Source organism: Dermacentor andersoni, chromosome 6 (assembly GCF_023375885.2).
Source record: "Dermacentor andersoni chromosome 6, qqDerAnde1_hic_scaffold, whole genome shotgun sequence".
Lineage (NCBI taxonomy): Eukaryota > Metazoa > Arthropoda > Arachnida > Ixodida > Ixodidae > Dermacentor > Dermacentor andersoni.
In genome coordinates, this window is record NC_092819.1 from 6806991 (window position 1) to 6830265 (window position 23275).

General features: G+C 47.2%; 1 protein-coding gene across 2 annotated transcripts in view; it reads left to right on the top strand.

Moving 5' to 3' along the window:
• LOC126521517 (protein Wnt-16-like) overlaps positions 1 to 23275 on the top strand; it is a 152549-nt gene that overhangs the window by 53894 nt on the left and 75380 nt on the right. For both annotated transcript variants that reach the window (XM_055065786.1, XM_050170224.2), the window contains one exon: positions 3795 to 4006. In XM_055065786.1, the coding sequence (XP_054921761.1) occupies positions 3795 to 4006 (212 nt within the window). The remainder of the gene's footprint in view (positions 1 to 3794; positions 4007 to 23275) is intronic.

Genomic DNA, 23275 nt, shown 5'->3' on the forward strand with positions numbered 1-23275 from the left:
CAGATAAGCAAGGTTCAAGACAGGCGAAGCACTCAGCATGGCGCGAAGTTTCGCATACCCAGCGCGACGAACTGCAGCTAACCAGCGCGCCCGACGCTCCGCTTCGTGAGGCCTTGAAGGAAAACGGTAGAATCTGATGTTGGGATTCAGGCCTTCTTGTTCATGGCAGCCGACGACGCAGAAGTAACGACAGTGACGCTATTTGGAGGCTGAGCTAGGTCTCTCCGGATCGGCGTCGCCGATTCCTTCTGCTTCCAGCATTACGTCTCACGGAGAGTCCGTTTTCGTTAAACTATAGACTGCGACGAGCTCGCAGCGTGGTCGGCTTGGTCTATGAGAAGTGACGAGCCTTTTCGCACTCGCAACAGGGCAGACAAAAGTGCGAATCGACGCAAAACTCGGCCTAGAAACGTGCTTCGCCACAGCCAGGGCTCAATACGACCCAAGCTGGTACGACCCAGATGTCGTTTCCCGCGCCGCCACCAGGCGCCGCTACTGCACCTCAAACTCCAGCGCAAGACGCCCATTGGGCTAGACCACGTCGAACGCTGACAAGTTCAATACCTCACAATGTTACTTCATTATTTGAGCCCGTTCGCCTTGCCACGGGCGCGGCTGTGCCTTGCCACGGGCGCGGCTGTGCCTACGCTCGTTTTTGCGGCACTTCGCTGCTGGTAGCAAGCTGTGAGTGCGAAATCTACGGAACGAAGTTTTTACACGCCGAGTTCAACTACTCTAACGCGAGCATGAAAATATTACCGTAACGCCTTATGCCGTGCGATTTGAACAGGAATGCTGAACAGCTAAACCAGCGGGCACCGCGTGGTAGGACGAATAGCAAATATCACTGAATGCGCAAGCGTACCCCCGGCCAGTTATTTCACCGCACCAAAACAGCGCCGAACAAACAGCCGTAGAACAGTGTTCCGTGACAAAGCGGAGTGGAAAAACAGGATGAAAACGGCAAGCACTTTGCATGCATGTGCATATTCCCGGCTGTGCCTCCACCTCGCTTCGTCATAGGCCGCTGTAAGGCCGTTTGTTCGACACTCAGGTGATCATCCGTTTAAAAAATTGCCCGTGTGCACATTAAAACCCTTACCTCACCCTTTCTCCTCTTGGCGAAGGCCGCTCTTGGAAGTGGCGAGGTGTTTCTCTTGTGGGAGAATATAGACGGAACAACGCCGGCCTTCAGTCACGCCGATTTAATTGGAATACCGATTGCCCGCATCGTTGTCAAGCTCCGATGACAATCACTGTAGCGGAAATGGTCCGAACACCGCACAGTTGATTTCGTCGGCAAGAAATTCTCTCCTCAGCGCACGGACCCATTGCGCTGCAAGTTTCTTGTCCTTCGGGAACATGTGAAACACCACATCGTCTCGCCCGCCTGTGTTCGCACAGCCGAATGCTGCACAGAACGAGGGCATGTTGGGCGCCCTTGGCTTTAGACACTCACGCAGCACAGAAAGGAAGCACAGTTCACGAAAATCGCAAAAGAAAACAAACGTGAGCGGCGGCAGATCTCTCGTAGCGTGGTTTAGTAAAGCGCAGGACGGAAAGAAACATGCCAGCACGCCGGTCCGCCAGTATGCTCCACGGGAATGACGTCACTCTCGCCGCTTCTCTCCTCCGGCTGCCTCCTCACCCTGCGCTCCGGGAAGCGACGGGGGCGTGTCCACGGGGGGGGGGGGGGGGGATTTATAACGCGATTTCTGCCCCTTGTATTGACAATACAAAGAAAAAAATTTCAGAACCGTAAATTAATAGGTCTGTTCTTCCCAACCCCAGCAATTCATGAAAATTGAAAACCGTTTCGCTTCCCTTTAAGAAACCGAGCCAATACAGAGCGTCGGATTCGCCGTTGGAGATGCTCTTGGCTAAGTGGATGGCGTGGACCTTTGGGGAATCCCGCGATATCACCTGGACGTGACATTCTCTGCTATTTGCAGTTTGCGTGTGTTTCGCGAGCCAGCAAAACCAGTGCAGCACTACGCGATAGCGAAACTACTAAAATGCGAAAGCGCGTACGGCGCATGGTGGAGATAACACAACCTTTGGACCACCCGCGTCGTTGTCAAGGGTAACATGAATGAGTTTCATTTTTTTTTCTAAAAAGCAAATATAACTAGACAAGGATAATTTTCTTTCGTCTTATAATGCAATACAATGACCTTTTAATACGAGTGCTTGAGTTCTATATTGACATAATTATGATGAGGAGTGGTTTAATTATCGGGCTATAGTAGGATACAACTTAAAAAAAAAACAGCAGCTGGCAACCAAGGCACACGGACCACGCTGGGTTGTGTTACTCCGCCAGCCAATCACAGAAGCAAAGGAAGTAGTCGACATGCGACGTTTTCAAAATGGCGTCGTACTTGATACCTCCGGAGCGTCTGCTTTTTTTGAAGGGTCTTTTCATCGGCGGAAGCGATGAGGTATGCGACAGACATGGACAAAGTGTATGGAGCCTGAGCATATCGTACTTCAAAGGTCCGCGGTACAGTTCATTTCACTGTTGAGCCCGTTTTACTCACGAAACTTCAATGTCAACTGAAGCGAAACTTGACAGTAAATAGTTGCAGCGAAGCAATCGTATTATTTTGGTTCAATAAGGAATTAGGCTTTCACCGTTCCACTATAATAGACGAGTGAAACTGTATAAAATTACGCGCTTTTAATTTTATTTTTGTGCTTACCGCCTTATTTAGGTAGGAAAAATTTGAAGTACGAACTATTCGGAGCGTCGCGCAGGAACAGTGGCTGGCGGTTATGAGGGCGGGGCTTCACTGCAGCCCTAAGTTGTATCCGACTATAGTACTTGAATGTTCCGGGGGACTCTAATCTCGTCCTGGATTTAATTACCTCAATTTGTCGATTACTAAAGCTCTGGCTGCGTTAATACTGACGCCTTAGACGTTCTATAGCTCTAATTTATCACTTTAGCTTGACTTAATATTTGCGTTTATAGTGTGTCTTTAAGCACAATTTGTCCAATATTGTGAGAGAGGAGGTACGAGCTTATTACTAATTTCATGATGCCCACATATTTTACTAATTCCTCAAGCTTTTCAATGGAGTAACATAGAATGGTATTTCTTTTTTTCATGTATATCATGTTTGATAATTAAGCCAGTTCGATTGGATCACTGGATGCATTCTTGAAAACTGTGCAGTTGAAGATGAGACAAGCGTAAGAAATTTCAAATGGACGGGCGTTGTCCATACTTGTGATGTCTGGAGTCTCATGGTGCCTTCTCCTTATTTGTCACTTAGAAAACCCTGCCTATTCGCCGTCTGGGTGTCGTGTACCTCAGATTGTTGTGAACCCTGAAATATTGTTGTTCTCATTCATCATTTCTATTCTAATTTAGTCCTTCTGTTCCAAAGCTTCAATCATATTTGCTCGTGAGCCTTAATTTCTCCTGGCAAGCTTCGTAGTTGGCCTATGCTCCTTCTTGGCTAATTTCGCTCTTTCTCTCTTCAAATTGAGAGCATGTCCTGAATCTCGAATAATTTTGAATACACGTTCTGGAATGGCCGCAGGGACGAACGACAGAGAGGAAACATTGAGACAAATGAAAAAAAGTAAGACAAGGAAAAGAAAAGCACTGGTTGAGCCTGCAACGTATGATATGCGAAGCTAGTTTTAGAAATATATATAATGAGGACTTTTGTCGAAAGAAAATATAGGGAGGAAATTATTTTCATTTATTTATCAGATGCTGTCGGCTTTTGGCAGCCACCACACGAGCAGATAAACGAGCGTACAGAGGACTGAGCGCGCGCAGGTACCTGGGCACCCTGGGCGGCCGCGCGGACACGGTGTGCGATTCGGCGCCGCTCCAAGGGCGCGTCCAGCGGCAGCTGTGCCGCCAACAGCCGGGCACCGTGGCAGCTGTGGCGGTGGGCGCACGGCTGGCTCTCGCCCACTGCCAGCGGCTGTTCCGCCACGAGCCGTGGAACTGCTCGCAGCACAGCTTCGCACACACGCTGCGCCGAGGTGAGCACGCTCCGGCCGGCGATTTCCACTTCTATTGCGAGCCGTCCAGGCTTTTTTGGAAGAGACAGTGCGTGCGGCTGGCAGCTGCTAAATCGTATCCGTCATCGGATCGGCAAAATTTGCCTCAAGGAGAGGGATACACAGCAACCTCCTCCAGGAAGCCATGGGCTCAGTTACTGCACGGAGCAGTTCATGGCGCCACAACGGCCTCGCAGTGATAGCGATGACGGCACGATGACGAATGCTTGTTTACTAATAAGCGGGACATTTTGACAGCCGGACGACGAGAACAATTTGAATTCCGTGTACAGCGTTATAAGGTGCGGCCAAACGCGCCCCGTACACGTGTGCATGTCGCGTGCGAGCTTCACGAGAATAGCGGGAACGCACGCATGAGTCACGACTGCACTATTTCTATCGTGCACGAGTGTGCTAAACTAGGCTGGTTGGTACACCATTAGGACGGGAACAAACAGAGCTTAAACGAGCACGACAGACAAGACGCTAGTCTGTCGTGCACGAAAATAAACACACCTGGGAGTTTTTAACAGGTGATGTGCCCTAAGACCTCCCCATCCTCGAATATTTACTCCGATGTATGGGAGCAATACAGCGACATTCCCTCGTTTCACTCCGTTGGCTAGCTGCGGGAGGATTAAGGCGGTATGACGCGATTTTACTACTATCAAAATTTTGTTCTCCGACAGGAAGTTTTAAAAAACTCCCCTCTGCCGATACAGGTTGGTCCCGTGGCGCTTCCCATACGGATGTGCGCCGCGGCAGCGACCGGCCGCGTTCGGCGGAGTCGGCAGTGCTCACGGCTGACGGTTTGTTTATACTTATGAAGTGTCGTTCCGTGACAGCGTTTCGTCAATTTGTTTCCCGTATTTTCTTCCATAAAGTGTTGTAGGCGTGTATGAATCTCACTGTATCCCAGCTTCAAGTACGTTAGCTGTGATCACTTTGCTGACAACGATGAATGCAAGAGTTTCCGCACTTTTCAAGTGCGGAAAGAAGATTAGGTATACCTCGAAGCTGCTCATCGACTCGTGATGTCGGCGCAGCTTTCTGACTGTGTTTTCATGCGGCGTGACCGTGGCTTGTGTTCTTCAGTACGTGCAATGTGACTTGTATGTCTTTGTGGGTACGTGCTGACAACAACCGGTGAAATGTTTGAAAGGATCGCGTAGCAATGGCAACAGCGGTCACTGTTCGAGCGATGACGTCCGTGCTAGTCGCACATGAATGTCGTACCCCAAGTTCGTTGCGGTGCTGTGTTGCCAGTGAGAGAGACCGGAGGGCCAGCAACCCTTTTTGTGTATCTGTGTACGGATATCATCGCCCAAGAAAAACGGTAGGACATAAGTATGCGTACTGTAAATAAAGCTTCTTACTGAGCGACGTGAATCGAATTGTTATCGCGAATTTAGGTTTTGGTCACGTCGTTGCTTCCGATATTGCATTAACATTATGCTCCATGCTCTATCCCAGAACCTGATTTAGAAGCATGCTTTCTGGCTCCGAGTGTGAGGATTCACTTGACAGATCAGCAATGTAGCTGCTTTTCACAACCGAAAAAGATCGCTTGGACGCTGAGCAAGTAGTGCGGTCTAGAAAACGCATGACTACGCACTTTTCGGTGTTACGTCGGATGCTGCGGGTTATGCTTACACGTAATAAAATATTACTACTTTACCACTATATCGAAGAAAGTTAATTTTGTCATGAAGCACAGACACATTTTTCTTGCTTACTGCAACTAACGGACTACTTTTTGGCCGCGAACGCCGGCAGCGTGCGAAGTCGCTCCAACACTCACAGAATGGCATGCTAATTTTGAAAAATTGCGCCATTAACTTTTTAGAGCGCAGCTCTTTGGCGTCCGTTCCTGGGTTTCGCGTCGTCGTCGGCGTTGTCGTCGGCCTCGTAACCAGCTCCGCCCCCCTTTCATCCCCCCAGCGCTAGCAGCGACCGACTGATACCGCTGGATGCCGCTGACGCCGCTAGAGAGTCAAGATAACGTGACTGCATAGAACACCGTCGCCGCCATGCAGAAAGAAAAGGAAAGGGTCCCCCCCCCCCCCTGTTCTTGTGTGGCGGATAGGGTGCTCTTCAGTTGCCGACGCGCCGGTTATTTCACGTAGGCCCCGGCACGTCGACGAATACGTGACCACCTTCCCACGGCTAGACCTGGTTCTTAGCGCTGCGGAAGCGAGGGTATCATATTGTTTGTGTCGGCATCGGCGGCGTTGTCCCTGAAACCAACTCCGCAGCTGGGGTTGACTCACTATCGGCGTCAGCGGCATCAGTCAGTCGCTGCTATCTCTTCCCTCCTCCCTTTATCGTGTTGTCCGCTTGCTGCGCGCGCTTCTGCCCCCATCGTTTGCCGCTGGGTGTACACGCCGCCCCCCTCCCCCCTCTTCCTGCGAGTCTCCGGTTGTCAAAGCGCCTGCTCGAACTTAATTCCTTTCTTCGCTCCTCCTCCAATGCAACCCCTGTGCGGTGGCAATCAGAGAGCCAGATCGGTGGCGGCGGATCTGTATATGTGCACCGCCCGAGCCGAAATTGCCGCTGCCGTTCGCCCTGTGCGGTGGCAATCAGAGAGCCAGATCGGTGGCGGCGGATCTGTATATGTGCACCGCCCGAGCCGAAATTGCCGCTGCCGTTCGCCACTGCGAAATTATCTGCCAGTTCTTTCTGAGCCATGAGCGAGACGACCGATGGAAGTCCTCCGTCTGCTGCTGCTGCTGCTGCTGCTGCTAAACGAGCTGCCAGAGCAGAGGCCCAGCGCCGTCGCCGTCAGAATCCAGAGGTGCGTGCCGCCGAAGCAGAAGCTTACCGTCGCCGCCGTCGAGATGATCCAGGAGTACGCGTCGCCGAAGCAGAGGCTAAGCGCCGCCGCCGAGAAGACCCTGCCGTTCGCGCCGCCGAAGCGGAGGCTCATCGCCGCCGTCGAGAGCAACCAGCAGTAAGCGAGGCTGAAGCAGAAGCACAAAGCTTCCTTCATGACTGTCAAGAACTGTTAGTGGAGTCTTTGTTAAAGGAATACGTGTGAAAAATAAAAAAAAAAATTCTGTGATAGCGCATACATGTGTTGCTCGATTTCTTTGCCTCAATGTATCGAAAAGGTGAAACAGCTTATTTTCTGCGCTCAAATTTCGCATTAGGAAGTAACGTAATCGTCGGTAATTTTTTTTTTCTGACTATTGTGAATTAACAGCTTAGTGTTGATTAAGGTCTTCTGTTAATTTCAGGGAGGCAGATATCGTATGAGCGAGCATGTGAGTCGCAATTCTGAAAACAGCACAGCTGCTCTGCGGTTTCGAGCCACACATTATCGTGGCTATATATACTGGCAGCGTTGCTTCTTGTGTGTCGCGTTTACGCTGGATGCCTTTCAAAGTTCTGCATTGGGTGTTTCTCAAAGGTTTATGTGTCATGTTTATGTGCCTTCATTGACTTGCTACGTTGAATTTGACGCTGTCTTGTGCGTATACTCCGAAATTTGAGCAGTAGCCTCCGCGTATAAAAGATATTCACGCAGACTAACGCGATACCTTTTTTTTATGCTCCCGTTGCACCTCGAAAGAACTCCGTCCAGTGCAAAGTAAAAAAAAAAAAAGACAGAAAAAAGAACTTCCATGGTTCCACGCAAAAATTCCGCTCGCACCGAGTAAAAATTCTACTCCGATCATACGGAGCATAAAAAACTCCCAAACGGGGGGTCGCTCTATAGAGGACAAGCATTATACTCCCACCTGGGAGTTATTTCCGTTTACAGTGTGCTCTCGTCTTGAGCCCCGTCTTTATTTCGATCGTATTTAACTGTATCATTTTGTACCGCAATAACCGTTTCGATGTCCGCCTGTACTGCGGGTGTCCGTCGTCGGAATCCAGAGTGCTGCTTTGTCAATATTTTATTTAAAGAAAAGTTGCAGTGCTCTGCGTGCATTCCAACTCCGAACCCACAGAGGACGTATCACCCGCCTATCAGCCCATTTTCATAGCATGCATGGGGAAGGCTAGCTGAAGTTTCCGTCCGCTACAACAGCGCCGTTTGGCAACCTTGCGGAGAGATTTGGGAACAGACGATCGCGTCTTGTATCGCGAGAGCGGCAGCGCGGATGCTTGCGTTAACGCGGGCTGCTGGTATTAGTTGACTTTTCACGATGGAAATTATGACCCCGTCATCACCTAAACCGCGTGCACTGTATTGCTTTGTCACTCGTTGACAGAACAGCCTCGAGGACGTGATAAATCCGAGCGTGAAATTGTAGATTTCCAAGCAAAGGACCAACAAGCGCGAAACTATCAGGGGAGTCCAATCGCGTATTCTACAGCGAACGTGCTAGCTTTATAGTTGGTCGGGATCTTTCGCGGCGTCGTCCGCATGGAAAAAAAAAAAAGAAAGACAGAAAAGAAGCCCTTCAGAGAGTGAAGCGAGAAGTGCATACAGACTTTGGTATCACGCATACAACATGCAGCACAGCATTCGTATCAATAAAGAACAAGCGCAAAACAAGCATCCAAACCACGCTGCAGAAGTTTGGGCTAGTTGGTAATCCGGGGATGAAGTTTAAAACGCGAACGAATACGGAACGACGAGAAACGCGTGCTTACTTCCATCTGGATTTAATACGAAAAAAGACCCCGATGATTTTATACATGTTGCCAGAAAGCAGTATTACGGGATAAGGGAGAAAAGCGCCACGTGTGGGAACAAACCCTTCACCAACCGTTGGGCGTCAACGACTAATCAGAGCGCCTATCGCACCAGCCGTCACATTCCATGAAATTCAGTTTCTTTTCTGATAATGACACAGAAAGTTTACTGATGCATGCGCACTTCTCCCGTTTCATTTGTTCGACTATAACCCGAGTGCGAACATCGTTGTGCTTGTAAATTGTCGTGGTGTCTCCAAACACTGGTGTACTGTGCCACAACTACTACAATGTAAAGTCAGAAAACCGTCTTTTCTGTTCCGTACGTTGTAGGCATGTTACCGAAGCCGGTCGTGCAGGCACCAGCCAGTTTGACCGAAATAGCATGCACCACAATGCAAAGGTATCCTGTAGACCACCTCGTTCTCGCAAACCACGTATCATTTTCGGTGATTGATCTTGCACCCATCCTTCTGCCTTTTGACGGGACTGCTTCTTTTCTCTAGTACAGCCAACTTATGCGCAACAGAAAGCACCAAACGAACCCCGACATGCTGTCCGATCTTTTAAGTCAGTGAGACACTTGGTGTTTGAGCGGGATTACTGCTACTTTGTCTCGTCCTTCCGAGTTATCTCGGACACCGTTGCCTGCTGTGCTGTCACTGGCCTTCTTTTCTCTGCAGATTTTCTCTGCAACAGAGACTAGAAACGCCTCCGGGCAGGAGGGGCTTATAAGGCTTCAGAAAAGTTCTCGTGCTGTCATGCACCGCTGACCAAAACAACCCCCGGAGACTGAAATCATTCTGGATTTTGTGTCTTTCGTACGGAAAAAGACATTTCGCCGCGAACATTGCGAACTCGGGCTGGATTTCGTGGCAGCGCCCATGCACTTTGATTCGCATAACGCAAGGAGCCCCAACCGAGCACAAAGTTTCGAGGGCTTTTGATGGCGAGCCGGCTCGTCGCAGCACCTCGCCGAGGCCGTGGAATCTCCGGAGCGCATGGATTACAATTCCGAATGGAATTCCAATTATGGGCATAAAGTTCTTAAACTTTTGATGAGAAAGGTGCACTGACATTTCCAAAGTCGTGCTTTAGAGTTTCCACTCCGGAACTTTGTGGGTTTAATGTTGTTATACATATTTGACGCCAAAGGTCCTTTGACTTTTCTAAAATCGTAAATCGGACCATACAACGAGACAAGCCAAATCAACACACTATCATACAAGTTGACAAAGCACGCAGCGAGGTCCGATGAGACGAAGCGTTGTGGTGGTTCATTTGTGCCATCACGTCACGGAAAAGGAGAGTTACTACACTGACTCTAGAGGACAAGCTACCCATACGGCCCATGCATTGAAATTGGGAACCGCAAGAGCGCCGCCATGTTGCTTCGCGCGGAGGTTGCCAGCTCCTGAGACGCTTGCTAGGCTTGGTGACAGTAGTCAGTTTTAATCTGGCAACCGTAGCAGCGTAGCAGCATGGCGTCTCGCTTGTAGTGTAGTGATGAGGTGAGCGTGAAGCCGTGTGTTTGGGCTTTATAAGTTAGTTCTTTATTCTATGTTGCGGGATGGTGTGGGTGTGGTCGACGTTGGCCGTGCAGGTGGCAGTTATGCAACCGAAGGATGACGTTGTTGAAGTTTCCGGTTGTATGCGGTTTTCAGCGGTCACGCCTGTTGCAGGAGTGTCACTCGACGAGGTTACGAGTTAGGAGCTCGAAGCTACGGTCAGATTCCTAGTTGGCGTTCCGCAATTCTCTTCGCACGGGCGCGGTATGTTGCAGAAGCCGCTGGGCGCTTTTTTCGTTGCCGGGTGCTTTTCTCGTCGCAACGATAGATCGTTTTTTTTACAAGCACTGATCCTGCTGTAGAGCACATGTAACCGACAAACGGAAGTCTCAGGAGAGCACCTCAGATTATAATAATTTAGGCGGCGCAGGAACTCCAGGGCACCCAAGGGACAGTGGGGGGATCAAAGCTCGAAGCAGAACGGTACGTAGGTTGGGGCCGCCGAGGCAGGTGTGTACCAGGGAGTGTTCGCACGGACAGCTCCTCTGGCACGCGCAGCGGTGCCTCGCAAGGTCGAGATACTTTAAAGGCACCTGAGCCCATGATTGTTCTTTTGCCTCGGGGCAGTGAGCATGATTAACCAGAATAATATGGAGGGCATCCGTTGCAGTCGCGAATGAGAGTAATGGCATATGTAGCTGGCGTCACCAGGCGTATGTAGTAATAACAGAGTTAGTTGTATGAACTTTATGCATAATACCCTTTGTTACGGTACCTAAAAGGAATGGGTCTAGAGGACGGTGGTGGTACGTTTTTTCCTACAAACGCACACACATGCCCCTTCTTTTTCTATATGTATACTCACAATTCCTTCCCATGACGGATTGACCACTTCAATTTGTCAACTTGTCAATAACTGTCATAGGAATCGCAGTAATAAACGCAATTCCACGATGGGATTGTTTACTTTCATTTTTTATTATAACACTGAAAACTACATAGAACCTTATTTTGTATATGTGAGAGAAGTATAGGCCTTTTGCACATGTGGATATCACAAGCTTAATCAAATGTGCAATACACAGACAAAGCAGCTGCTACAACATGAACTTCATTGAGGGCCACACAACACATACGTAATTAAAGGTGAAAAATATAGAGGGAAGCTTCAAAATACGCTCTGTAGCACTGTAAAGTATAACATGTATTGTATATGTGTACACTAAATATTAAAAAAGAACAATGCATCAATGTCCCATTTGCCTTCAAGTTTATTGTCAAGTTCAAGTTTACTGAAGTTTATTATGAGCATATGTACAACAGGAATCTGCTGACACACCCGCAGTCAAGGTGGCTCTTCGAGGTGTGCTGGCTGCCTCAGCGTAAGAAAAAGAAAGAAATTGGGTGAATGCTCACACCAGCGCCACTGCTTCTTGCCTCTGACCTACATGTGCCTCCACGGCATCTTTGTTGGTGGAGTGTGCACAGGTGAGCTGGCATGGCGAGGCGTAGGAGTCATCCGAGAGGAACAGTATCATTTACACGGAGAAGCGGCTGTTCACATTGCCTGTCGCTTACCCTCAAGTGCTTCCTTGGTGACTAGGGTCACACACCCGCGGTCAAGGTGCTGTTCGAGGTGTGCTGGCTGCCTTAACATAAGAAAAAGAAAGAAATTAGATGAATGTCAATACCAGTGCTATTGCTTCTTGCCTCTTACCTGCATTTGCCTCCACAGCCTCTTGGCTTGCGGAGTCTTCAGGAGGGAGCTGCTGTGGCAAGGCGTAGGCATTCTCTAAGCAAAAAGAAAAGGGCCATTCAAATGGGGAATTATGGAAATAAATGCAGTTCTTACGTCTGCTTCTTGCACTGTTCTTGCCTAAAAGTTTTCAAAGACAGTGTCCAGAATACACCAGCACTTTGACTGCTTTTGCTTTTTACCTGCAAGTGTTGCTGTGAGATCCTTAGTATGGCGGCGTGCAACATTGTAACACTTAGTGGAGGCATTTGAAGTGGTAGCATAAAATATAAAGAATCATCCTTGTCTGCATGAATGCTTTCAATTTCTAGATGCAGTGGTAACTATCACTATTGGTGCAAGCCCCCCTCCCCCCCACATCTATGCGGCAAGTGCCATAGCTCGAAACTGAATTTTTCCTTTAGTGTTTCACAAGGTGTCTGATATGTTCACATTAGACGTGATCCGTTTCTTTTTATTTATACCAGTGTGAAGAGAGCATCATTAAATCGTTTTTTTATTTTCGAATGGCTTGTTTTTTGGTTTGTTTCTGAATTTATCAAACAGCACTCTCATGATGCTAAAGTGACTCATGATATGACAGCCATCAGCTTTAGTTTTTCAGAAAAACAACTCATTTCCTGACCCATTGTGTGCTATCCCATTACTCGCATAATTTATCAGAGTATTCTACCTATATTGAATTGCTTGATTTCCACTAAAGAATCTTGCATCTTCAAATACCATTCTTTCCTTAAAATCATTCGACACTTCTCATAATTTCTGTACCTTGGGCTTCTGACACTATGCATTTACCATTTTTGCTTGTTGTTTCTGGCTAGAAATGTCTTCTTTAATTTAGAGCTTAAATTTTACCTTTGGAACACACAGAGGGCTTGCCATTGCATATCAGCATAACAGGGAAACATGTTTCATTGAACATTTGCAAAATCCCATAGAAGATTGATGAATGCAGCTTGCAGTGTGATTTGACTGAACGAGCCATAAAGGTAACTCATCTCACTTGGTAAATTAAAGCACAAATTAGTGTGATGTCCAACATATGTTACACTAATGTGGTGGCTTCTCTTGCTTATACAGGAAAATAATCAGTGCCCGAGAAAAAAAATATTTTTGCATACCTTACCTGCATTTTACCTGCGAGTATACTCAACAAAAATGTGTCCCAGCTGCTTAGTGGCAGTTCAGTTTATGTCAGTATTGCATATGTGCGTGTTGTCTAAAATAACTGAATTTTGAAAATGCTCGTAGGTATCTGATGTATACATATCTGCAGTTTATAGATACATGTAAAAGACTCAGCATCAAGTGCACGTGAACGGTCCCACAGGCCCGGAGTCGATCATGCAAATAGGTTCGCTGCACACATTTGTGACCAGAAAAGATATTTCACATGAAATGGCATGCAAGGAAGTGTTGAAACTATTGCACAGTTAATAAAACGCCTACGCTATTAATATGTGAGTTCATGCACTCGATTTCGTCCGTATTAGGCACTCGCCTCTTGATTGCTTCGTGGCACAGAAATACTCGGCATCAGGCTGTTTTTCTGCTGTGGCCTTTGTAGAAGCATGATTGTTCAAATTGCAACAATTAAAGAGATTCTATGACTTGCTTGTGGATTCGCCAGTACAATTCCGGTGCGCTGGTCCGCCTGTCCAGCAATCTCCTACTGAAGGAGGAAGGAAGGAAAGCATTATTTGGTCCTGCAAGTAGCGAGAAATAATCACTAAGCGGGCCGCTCCCACGTCGGGACCGGAAGGCCAAGCCTCACGGCCACGTCGTGAGCCTGCTGGACAGCCCAGAATTGTTCATTCAGGTCCAGGCTGCGAAGTGCAGCCTCCCACCTGGACGCATCCTTGATCGCCGAGTCTTCAATTCTTTCGCAAGACCAGAGCATATGACCACATTGACAAGTAGCAACAGGGCGGCGGTCCAGCGATTCCCCCTTTTTCGGGCCAGCGTTTCCTCTAGAGTTGGTTATATTAACTATATGCGGAAACGAATATCAACATATTTTTCACCTGCGCAAAAGCACCCGTGTCAGGACACTGAAGCCGACAAATGTAACTACGTTCTTATTTATTTGTTCTACTTTGACTTTTATTCGCGAGAACACATTGAGCTTCTTTAATTTTCCTGTTCTCTCTACCCGCGGGCTGCCAGAGCCAGCCAGAGCGCACGCGCGGCGCACTTCGGTGAGCGTTCGTTTTTCTCTGGCCGAGTGGATTTTGGTCTGTCAGGGTTTTGGACGCTTTCTGGCTGGCGGACGAGAAAAAGAAACTATTGTCGCTTGCCGCCATCACTGTGGGGACTCGACGGATTGCAACGCGTTATGCCTGTTTCGCATGATGCGATTTTCGTCGCACCGGAAGGGCGATTTCCGTCGTTTGCGACGAAAATAGCAGTCGCACTGCTGACGCCACGATTTTCGGCTGCGGCCAACCGGTTGGTCGCACAGTCGCACCGTCGCTTCGATCGCTGCGATTTTCCGTCGAAATTGCGTGGAGAGCTATTTCTCCGGTTTCTTTTGGGAAATGGCGTCTCGCTCAAGAAGTGCAATGCGCGGAGACGTGTATTACCGAATTTGGTACGTACGCGAAGGTAGAATAAAAAAACTTCTACCGCACATTCCATTATCCCATTTCTACGCGTTCGGTGACACGTTACGCATCAAATGAAGTGCATTTTCACGTTTGCTTCGTACATCTTTGCGAGTTACCACGAGACGACATGGCCTTTTGGGGTCTTCACAATTTTCTTTTATTAAATAGCATACAAATGTCGCGCGTACGGAGCAGCCTAAATATATTCAACCTCGGCAAGGTCAAATGACAAGACAGCAAAGTACACGAAGTTTCAACGTTGTGCCGAACGCGGTACCGTTCAGTTGCATCTTCTTGTCGGCTTTCAAGCTTGAATTTCGCGATGCATCTTGAAAGGTTATCTTACCTCACTTATTAAATTTGACAGAGCAGAAGTGTAGGCTATCGTAATGAATTTTTTACGATAGCATTAAATCCGTGGTTTGAATAAACAGCGTCGTTAACTTGTTTTCGAATATTACATGCAGGTTAAGCTGCACCTCTTCTCTGGAGAATTTTTTTTCCTTGAACAGATACGAATAAACATTGAATATGTTGCGGACTTTGTATCCTTACTGCACCTGTATTAACATTTTCTTTGAAAGGTAATTAATACTACAGCTAGTAAATCAAGTAAATTATTCGCTTGGTATAGTGGCACAGTGACAACGTACCCTCGTGCACCGTCATGTAAAACTCGTGCAATAGTGCGAAAAGCAGGCACACAGCCTGTTCTTGGGGGGATAAAACAGTAGAAAACGACACGTTAAAGAAAAGTAAATCAAAACAGCGGAGTGAAGTCAGCCAGTTGCATCCCTTCCTGTGAAACTTTCAATCTTTTAAGTACAAGCAGTCCTTGCACATTCACAGTTGATCAAGTGTGCAGAAACATTCATGCCTTATATGTTTCTAATAACAGTTTCTAATCACATATATTAGTGTGTAAACTAATATAACGATATCCACTGTGATTACTATCTTTATCTTTACACACACACACACACACACACACACACACACACACACACACACACACACACACACACACACACACACACACACACACACACACACACACACACACACACACACACACACACACACACACACACACACACACACACACACGCACACACACACACACACACACACACACGCACGCACGCACGCACGCACGCACACACACACACACACACACACACACACACACACACACACACACACACACACACACACACACACACACGCACGCACGCACGCACGCGCGCACACACACACACACGTACACACGCACACGCGCACACACACACACGCGCACACACACACACACGCACACACGCACACACACACACACGCACACACACACGCGCACACGCGCACACACACACACGCACGCACGCACAAATGTTGCAGGGGTGCATATCACGAAGCAGTATCAACAGGATGACACTAGAGATCGATGACGACTAACTTTCAACTGAGGTTCATCGTAAAAATGTGGCGAGTTATACAAGTTACCAGAAAAAAATACATCTTTGAAGGCTAGATAAAAATTGGTGCTTGATGCCGCCAGACATAAATGAAAATGCTACAGAAAGAAAATAATAAAAAATTCCAAGTGCAGAAAAAATCATTACGATTGCCAATCCTGCATGCCAGCACCTTTCAAGAAACACTATTCTTTTTTCAATAGACAGACTGACAGCTTGCTTATGTGAGCACACTCTTCCAGTTTCATGCCATTGGTAATAAAAAACGAATTTCTTGAAAGGTAGCCACATGCGCACTTGGAGATCACAATTTCTTTCCCTAGACATGTACTTTTACATGTATTTTCTCCCTTTCCCGTTTTTATGTTTGGTTTAATAAAGTACTAGATTTAGCAGCTTTTATTGCTGTACTACTTTCTGCTAACCTTTATAAATCACTGCATTTTCACAATAAACATTTTAATTAGAAGTTAGCGTACCCTGTACTTGGTGCTTCACACTATACCTTCTTGCTACATTGGCCAAATAAAATATTTTATAAGGTACGCAGGAACATCATAAGGGCCATTAAAATGACTTGTTGCAGTCTAAAAAATAAAGAATAGCCTGGCTGCAAACGGCACAAGAGAACACATAGGAGGAACAAGATAACCGAGATAATATAACAACCAAAAGTTTAATGTACACACCGAGTAAGTACTGGCTGACAAGCAATAAACCGAACATACACAAAAAGGAGAAGCAAAAATTAATGTGTGTTTCCTGACAGGGAATGCATCCATTTCTAATGGAGACCATGCTGACAAGATTCAGGCAGCGTTTTTAGATCTACAGCTTCCGTAATTTCTCTAGGCAGCCGATCTGCACAGAATGCTAGCTTCTTCCTCTACAACGCATGCTCAGATGTCGAGAGTGCATTGTAGAGGAAGAAGCTAGCATTCTGCGGAGATCGGCTGCCTAGAGAAATTATGGAAGCTGTAGATGCAAAGACACTGGGAGAATCTTGTGTCAGCATGGCTTCTGTTACACTTTCAGAGATGGATGGGTTTCCTATTGGGATCTGTATGGACACACATCAGTTCTTGCTGCTGCTTTTTGTGTAATTTTGATTTATTGCTTGTCAACCAGTATTTACTCGGCATGTTCAATAAACTTGTTGGGTAGACATAGAAATGCACATGTATTTAAAAGATATATTGCGAGACAGCTGTTAAGCCTCAACGTTTTATTTTAGCAGGTTGCGCGCTGAAGCTGATGACGCTGGCCATGATGATGAACATATACAGATGAAGGAGACGATGAGTTTGACAGAATAGTTCTGCGGAAACCGGCAAGGTGGAGAGAAGTAAGTAATAAAGGGAAAATCAGACATCCACCCGTTCGTAGAAATTGCTACAAAGGAAACCCATACGGGTTCCTCGAAAGAAAAGATTAATTACTTCTCTCTACCTTGTGAGTTTCCGCAGAACTATTCTGTCAAACTCTTGCCTTTGCTTCGAGTTGTTGACAAATTCGACTTCGCACTACCATCTGCTAGCCGCCTGGTTAGCTCAGATGGTAGAGCGGCTGCCCCGGAAAGGCGGTGGTTCCGGGTTTGAGTCCCGGACCATGACGAATTTTTCTTCAACTGTGAGGCTTTTCTTTCGAGGAATCCGTATGGGTTTCCTTTGTAGCAATTGCTACGAACGGGATGATGTCTGATCTTCCCTTTATTAATTAGATGAAGAAGATGAAGCGGTAATATAATGCTCACACAATTTCCCCCGCGCGTGGAAGCGGCCAACCTGGCCGCTGGTTATGGCGGCAAGCGCCGTCTGAAAGGCTTTAAATGCGAAACATGGACAATCTCTGTGGCACGGCAGCGGCCGTCCAAAGGCGGAACAACTGGAGTGACACGATAGTTAACTGGCGAAGTCTGTTCCCGAACAATGTAGGGTCCGATAAAACGGGACTGAAATTTCTCGCACAAGCGAGGAGCGCGAACTGGGGTCCACAGTAACACTTTGCCGCCAGGGTGGAAGGAAACGACTCGGTGAGATGCATCATAGCGAGTTTTGCGGTCTTGTTGACTGGCGTCGGTGTTGAGGCGGGCACGTTGGTGACACCGGGCAATGCGCGAAACGAATTGCTCACACATTGATGTGGACGAGGGCACGGGGACACCGAAGAAGGAAAGGTCGAGGATATTGATCGGTTGGCGACCATACACAAGGAAAAATGGCGAGTACCCCGTAGTGCGTTGGACGGCCATGTTGTATGCGAAAGTGACGAATGGTTGAATGACATGCCAAGTGGTGTGGTCAGGATTGATGTACATTGACATCATGTCGGACAGCGTGCGATGAAAGCGTTCTGTGAGACCATTAGTTTGAGGGTGGTAGCTGGAAGTCATTTTATGGATGGTATTGGACGCACGGAGAACATCGTCGAGAAGTTAGGCAGAAATGTCCTGCCGTGGTCACTCAGGAGAACACATGGGGCTTCGTGCCGCAAAAGATGGCTTCCAAGAAAAAGGCTGCAGTCTCCTCTGCGGATCCCGAAGATAGTGCGGCTCCTTCAGCGTACCGTGTCAAGTGGTCTACAGCTGTGACGATCAATCGTTTACCGCCAGTGGTTAAGGGTAGCGGACCGTAGAGGTCGATACCAACGACTGCCAAAGGAGCTTCAGGACACAGGACAGGTTGGAGCAGTCCAGCCGGAGGTGAAGTCAGTCGTTTGCGGTGTTGGCAGATCGAACAGGAAGCCACGTATTTCGCTACGCTAGTTGCAAGTCCATGCCAAGAGAAGCGGCTGCGAATTCGCTCATAGGTTTTATGGAAACCAAAGTGACCGGCAGTGGGATCGTCGAGAAAGGTCTCCACTATCTGGGCCCTAAGTGATCGGGGAATTACAGAACTAAACGGTGTCCTTCGGTATAAAATACGTAGCGGTATAACATCAACTTTTCGATCTTGAAGTTCTTCAACTGCCGACGGAGCGGAGCATAGGTGGGCGAGATAACCCACGAATACTTTCCATAACGGAGTGGCAGTAGGAGTCATTACGTTGGCAAGAGGCAAACGTGTGAGAATGGCTGGGTGGGAGCCTGTTGAGAGCTGTGAGCGAAGGGAATTCAGGCCACGCGTCCTGCGGTTTTCTCACGGAAGGGGGTAAGCAAGCAGCGTTTGAGGACCGTGATAGAGAACAACGAGAGAGAGCATCGGCACCCTAGTGTTTTTTTCCGGACTTGTAGGTGACGTCGAAGTCGTATTCTTCTAAACAAAGTATCCAACGGCCGAGACGTTCCGTTAAATTCTTTAGCATCGCCAACCAGCACAAGGCGTGGTGATAAGTAACGACCGTAAAGTGGCGGCCGTGCAGATAAGGCCGAAATTTTTGGATGGACCAAACAACGGCGAGACACTCTTGCTAGGTAATCGTATAATTTTTCTCTGCAGCTGTTAGCGTGTGACTTGCGTATGCAACCACACGTTCTTCGGAATTTTGCTGACGTTGCAGAAGAAAAGCGCCGATAGTGTGGCCGCTGGCGTCAGTTTGTAGAAGAGTGGGTGCGGTGTTGTCGAAATGACAAAGCACAGGTTCGAACGTGAGGGCCCGCTTGAGGCCGTGAAAAGCAGTTTGGCATTCGTCCGACCATACGTAGGGAGCTACAGAAGGAAGGATCGAGTTGGTGGAGCAGCGCCACAATGGTGGCAAAGTTACGTGTGAAGCGCCGGAAATACGAAGCTAGGCCAAGGAAGCTGCGCAAGTCTTTGGCGCGTTGAGGCCTGGGGAATCGGAGGACAGCGGCAACCTTGTCGGGTCGAAGGCTCGGACACCTTGCTGACAAGGTGTCCGAGTACTTTAATGGTTTTGCTGGCGATGTGGCACTTTTTTGTATTCAGCTGAAGGCCAGCAGTTGAGAGGCATGTCAGGAATTCGTCGAGGCGCTGCAAGTGCGGATGGAAGGTCGACGAAAATATAATGATGTGGTCAAGGTAGCAGAAACAAGTCTTCCACTTTAAGCCCCGTAGTACTTATTAGTGAGCGTGTGTGTGTGTGTGTGTGTGTGTGTGTGTGCGCGTGTGTGCGTGTGCGTGTGTGTGTGTGTGTGTGTGTGTGTGTGTGTGTGTGTGTGTGTGTGTGTGTGTGTGTGTGTGTGTGTGTGTGTGTGTGTGTGTGTGTGTGTGTGTGTGTGTGTGTGTGTGTGTGTGTGTGTGTACAGCAAGCGCACCGCGATGGACGAACCAGACTATCGCTAAGGTCGCATGTCACAACAATTTCCATTCCACGTTCAGTAATCACACAGGTGATTTGCGGCTTCGTTCAGGGGTAGACGCGGGCTTTCGGGGTGGTGCTTGTTGTTGCGTTTGGTGCAGGAATATGGCTGGGAGCAGGCGCCGCATATAGGCAGTCACGCGCAGTGTACACGTATCATTTCTCCAGAAGCTGACGCCGAGCACGGGTAGCGCGAGGATCTCGTTGGGCTGACACGACGACTTTGTGGCAGCCGAATTCTGCACGTGCGGTGAGGGTAGCCATATGAACTTGTCGATAGGTCATCTTGCAGATTGTTGTAGCGCAGGCTGAACGAAACGGTCACAGAAGGCAGATGAGACAACACACGGCGTTGAGCAACCACAGCTGTGTTTACGTGCGCCGTGTCTCACCGCACTGAACTTGCAAAACCGCCGTTGCGCACTCCAAAACAAATCTTAACTTCAACGCGTTTTTAAATGACAAAACACGCATATTATTTGCTCCTAATCAAGAAAAGTCAGTAATATTATAACGTAAACGTTTTATTCATTACAATAAAATAATTATGCAGCGTGTGCCACAAAAATAGGCAGTAAGCAACCCTGGGCGTCGCACCAGTCGCATTGTTGAAATCGCAATCATGTGAAATGGGCCCTCTAAATATGGGCCCTCTCTCGACGAGTGCGATTGCACCGATTTTCGTCGTTCCAGTCGCATCATGTGAAACAGCCTTTAGTTTGAGCGCTACCTCTCCGGAAAATCTTGTCTCGCCGGTGTAGGATGCCGAGCAGTATGCGTATGGCTCTCTGTGGACCAAGCGTCTCACGTTTTCTTCAAAATTCCTTCAGTAGCCACATTAGGTTCTCAAATGGAACCAAAAATAACCGCGCGGGAATTAGCTGCAGTGAATAGAAGTACGGCGGCAATAGCGGTAGGAGAACAGCGTGAAAGCTGTTTACTCGAGGGCGCCGATTGTCTTCACAAAAGTGCTGCGAATCGCGATTGTGGGGATAAAAAGTGTTATATTCAGCGTATTGTAACCTACTTCAAGCAGAAAGACCTGTGCCTGCTGCAAGCACACAAAGACGACGGCTTGGTTGTTTTGCCTAAAGGCACTTTTAAAGAAAAAGCGGCCATTGCCATTAACAAGAATATCGCCTCCCAAAAAGTCCGGACATCAAGCGTGAGGAAAGATTTTCTTCGTTTGTGCGAAGACAACCTAATGAACCTGCAAAAATTGATAGGAAAAAGCAAAAATGACTCGCTCGCTGCGTTTTTTAGTGCCAAACTGCACAAACCGGATACCCCTTTAAGAAGCTTTAGCTCGGGTGCTTCTATCTAAATACAGGTAAAAAGAGAATTCGTCTTTCTCGGCAACTACTGCACCAAATTTGAAGAAGTTTGTTGCATTTAGAAGAAAAACTTAATATATGCTGACGGTTGGTTTCGAAGTTTTGAGTTAGGTCGTCAATTTTTTATTAAAAATTGGCAAAAATCGAAAACTTTCAAAAAACGAAACTATCAAGTTTACAACTCTGTAACTCAACAGCGAAAAATGATAATACAATTCTGTGAATTGCATCTAATAGTACATCTGAAGCGGACAAAATTGATATGTTGCACATGAATATCCCAAAATTTAATAACATGTAAACACAGATTTTGCAGAACCCTTGTAAACAACACAAGAAATTCACTTAGGATGTAAAAGGACATACCAAATTTGTCCGCTTTGAATGATCTAATGGATGCCGTTTACAGAACGGCGATGTCTGTTCTTGATGCAGAGCTATGAATTTGTAAACTGTCGGCTTCTATTTTTTTCAAACTGTCGAATATTTAAAAACCTTTTTAACAAAACTCAAGCCCTAAATCGAAATTGCGCTTCCAACAGTCACTAGAATTTAACTTTTTCTCTCAAATGCAACAATTTTCATTAAGATCGGTCCAGGGGTTATCTCAGAAAAACGTTTTTGCGTTTTACATGTATTTGAGTAGGCCGCGTCAGAGTTGGGCCTGAGCTAAAGCTTCCTCTTAAGGATCATTGTTAGTGAACGTGGCACTTGGCGACTCGAGGATAGCCGATTTTTGTTGAATTGCCTCAATCAACTCAAAGTCGATGATCCTTTTCTAGTTACTACCTCCAACGATATCATGAATTTTTTTCGTGTCAACCATAACATTGGTTTTGGATTTTCTGTGGATATAGCACAATTATTCCACATAATTCCGCATCGCGAATTGTTTGTTGCCATCAAAGCACGCATCGATGCACGTGGTGAACCGGTATTTCAAAACGCAGTTGGTCTTAGCTCAGACAATTTTCTGGCCTTATTGGAAGGCTATCTCAAAAGTACTTTTATTCTTTTTGGCAACCAACTATACTTATAAAAGAAGGGCATCTGTATTGGTTTGTGCCTAGCGCCTCTGCTATGTGAAATATTCCTTTCCGAAATGGACATAACCCTTTACAACTGTTAACACGCATGTGATAAATGTTTTTAGATATCTAGACGATTTTTTAATCTTTTTGAACGAACAGTGTTCTTCAAGTGACCATGATGAAATCAGCGCAGTTTTTGGCCTTTTTAAACTTCATTTAAATATGACGTTTCTAAAACATGCTTGTTGGTGCTACTTACCACGCGCTAAAAAGCAGCTATTACCGTACGATTCTGCCCACTCGAAAATTATAAAACGAGGGATTGCAACAACCTGCCTGAGGTCCGCGCTTAAAAAATCGTGTGATCGTAGGATCAACTTCGTTTCACGTTCAGCGGCTTTTAAAAGTAAGATCGGTGTTGATGTCAGTGGGGAAACTTTGATCCAAAAGCTGAAAGGCAACAAAAAGCCTAAGAAGGGCGATGAAGTCGAGCGTAACGCTCGAAAAAAGGCACACGTGGTCCCGTACCATCACAAGGTTAGCCACAACATTAAGAAAGGGGTGAACAGTTATGGAGTACCTGTGCTTTTTTCAGTCCCGAACAAGCTGGCCTGTCTCTGCCTCCGATTCACGGGTGGCGCTACGA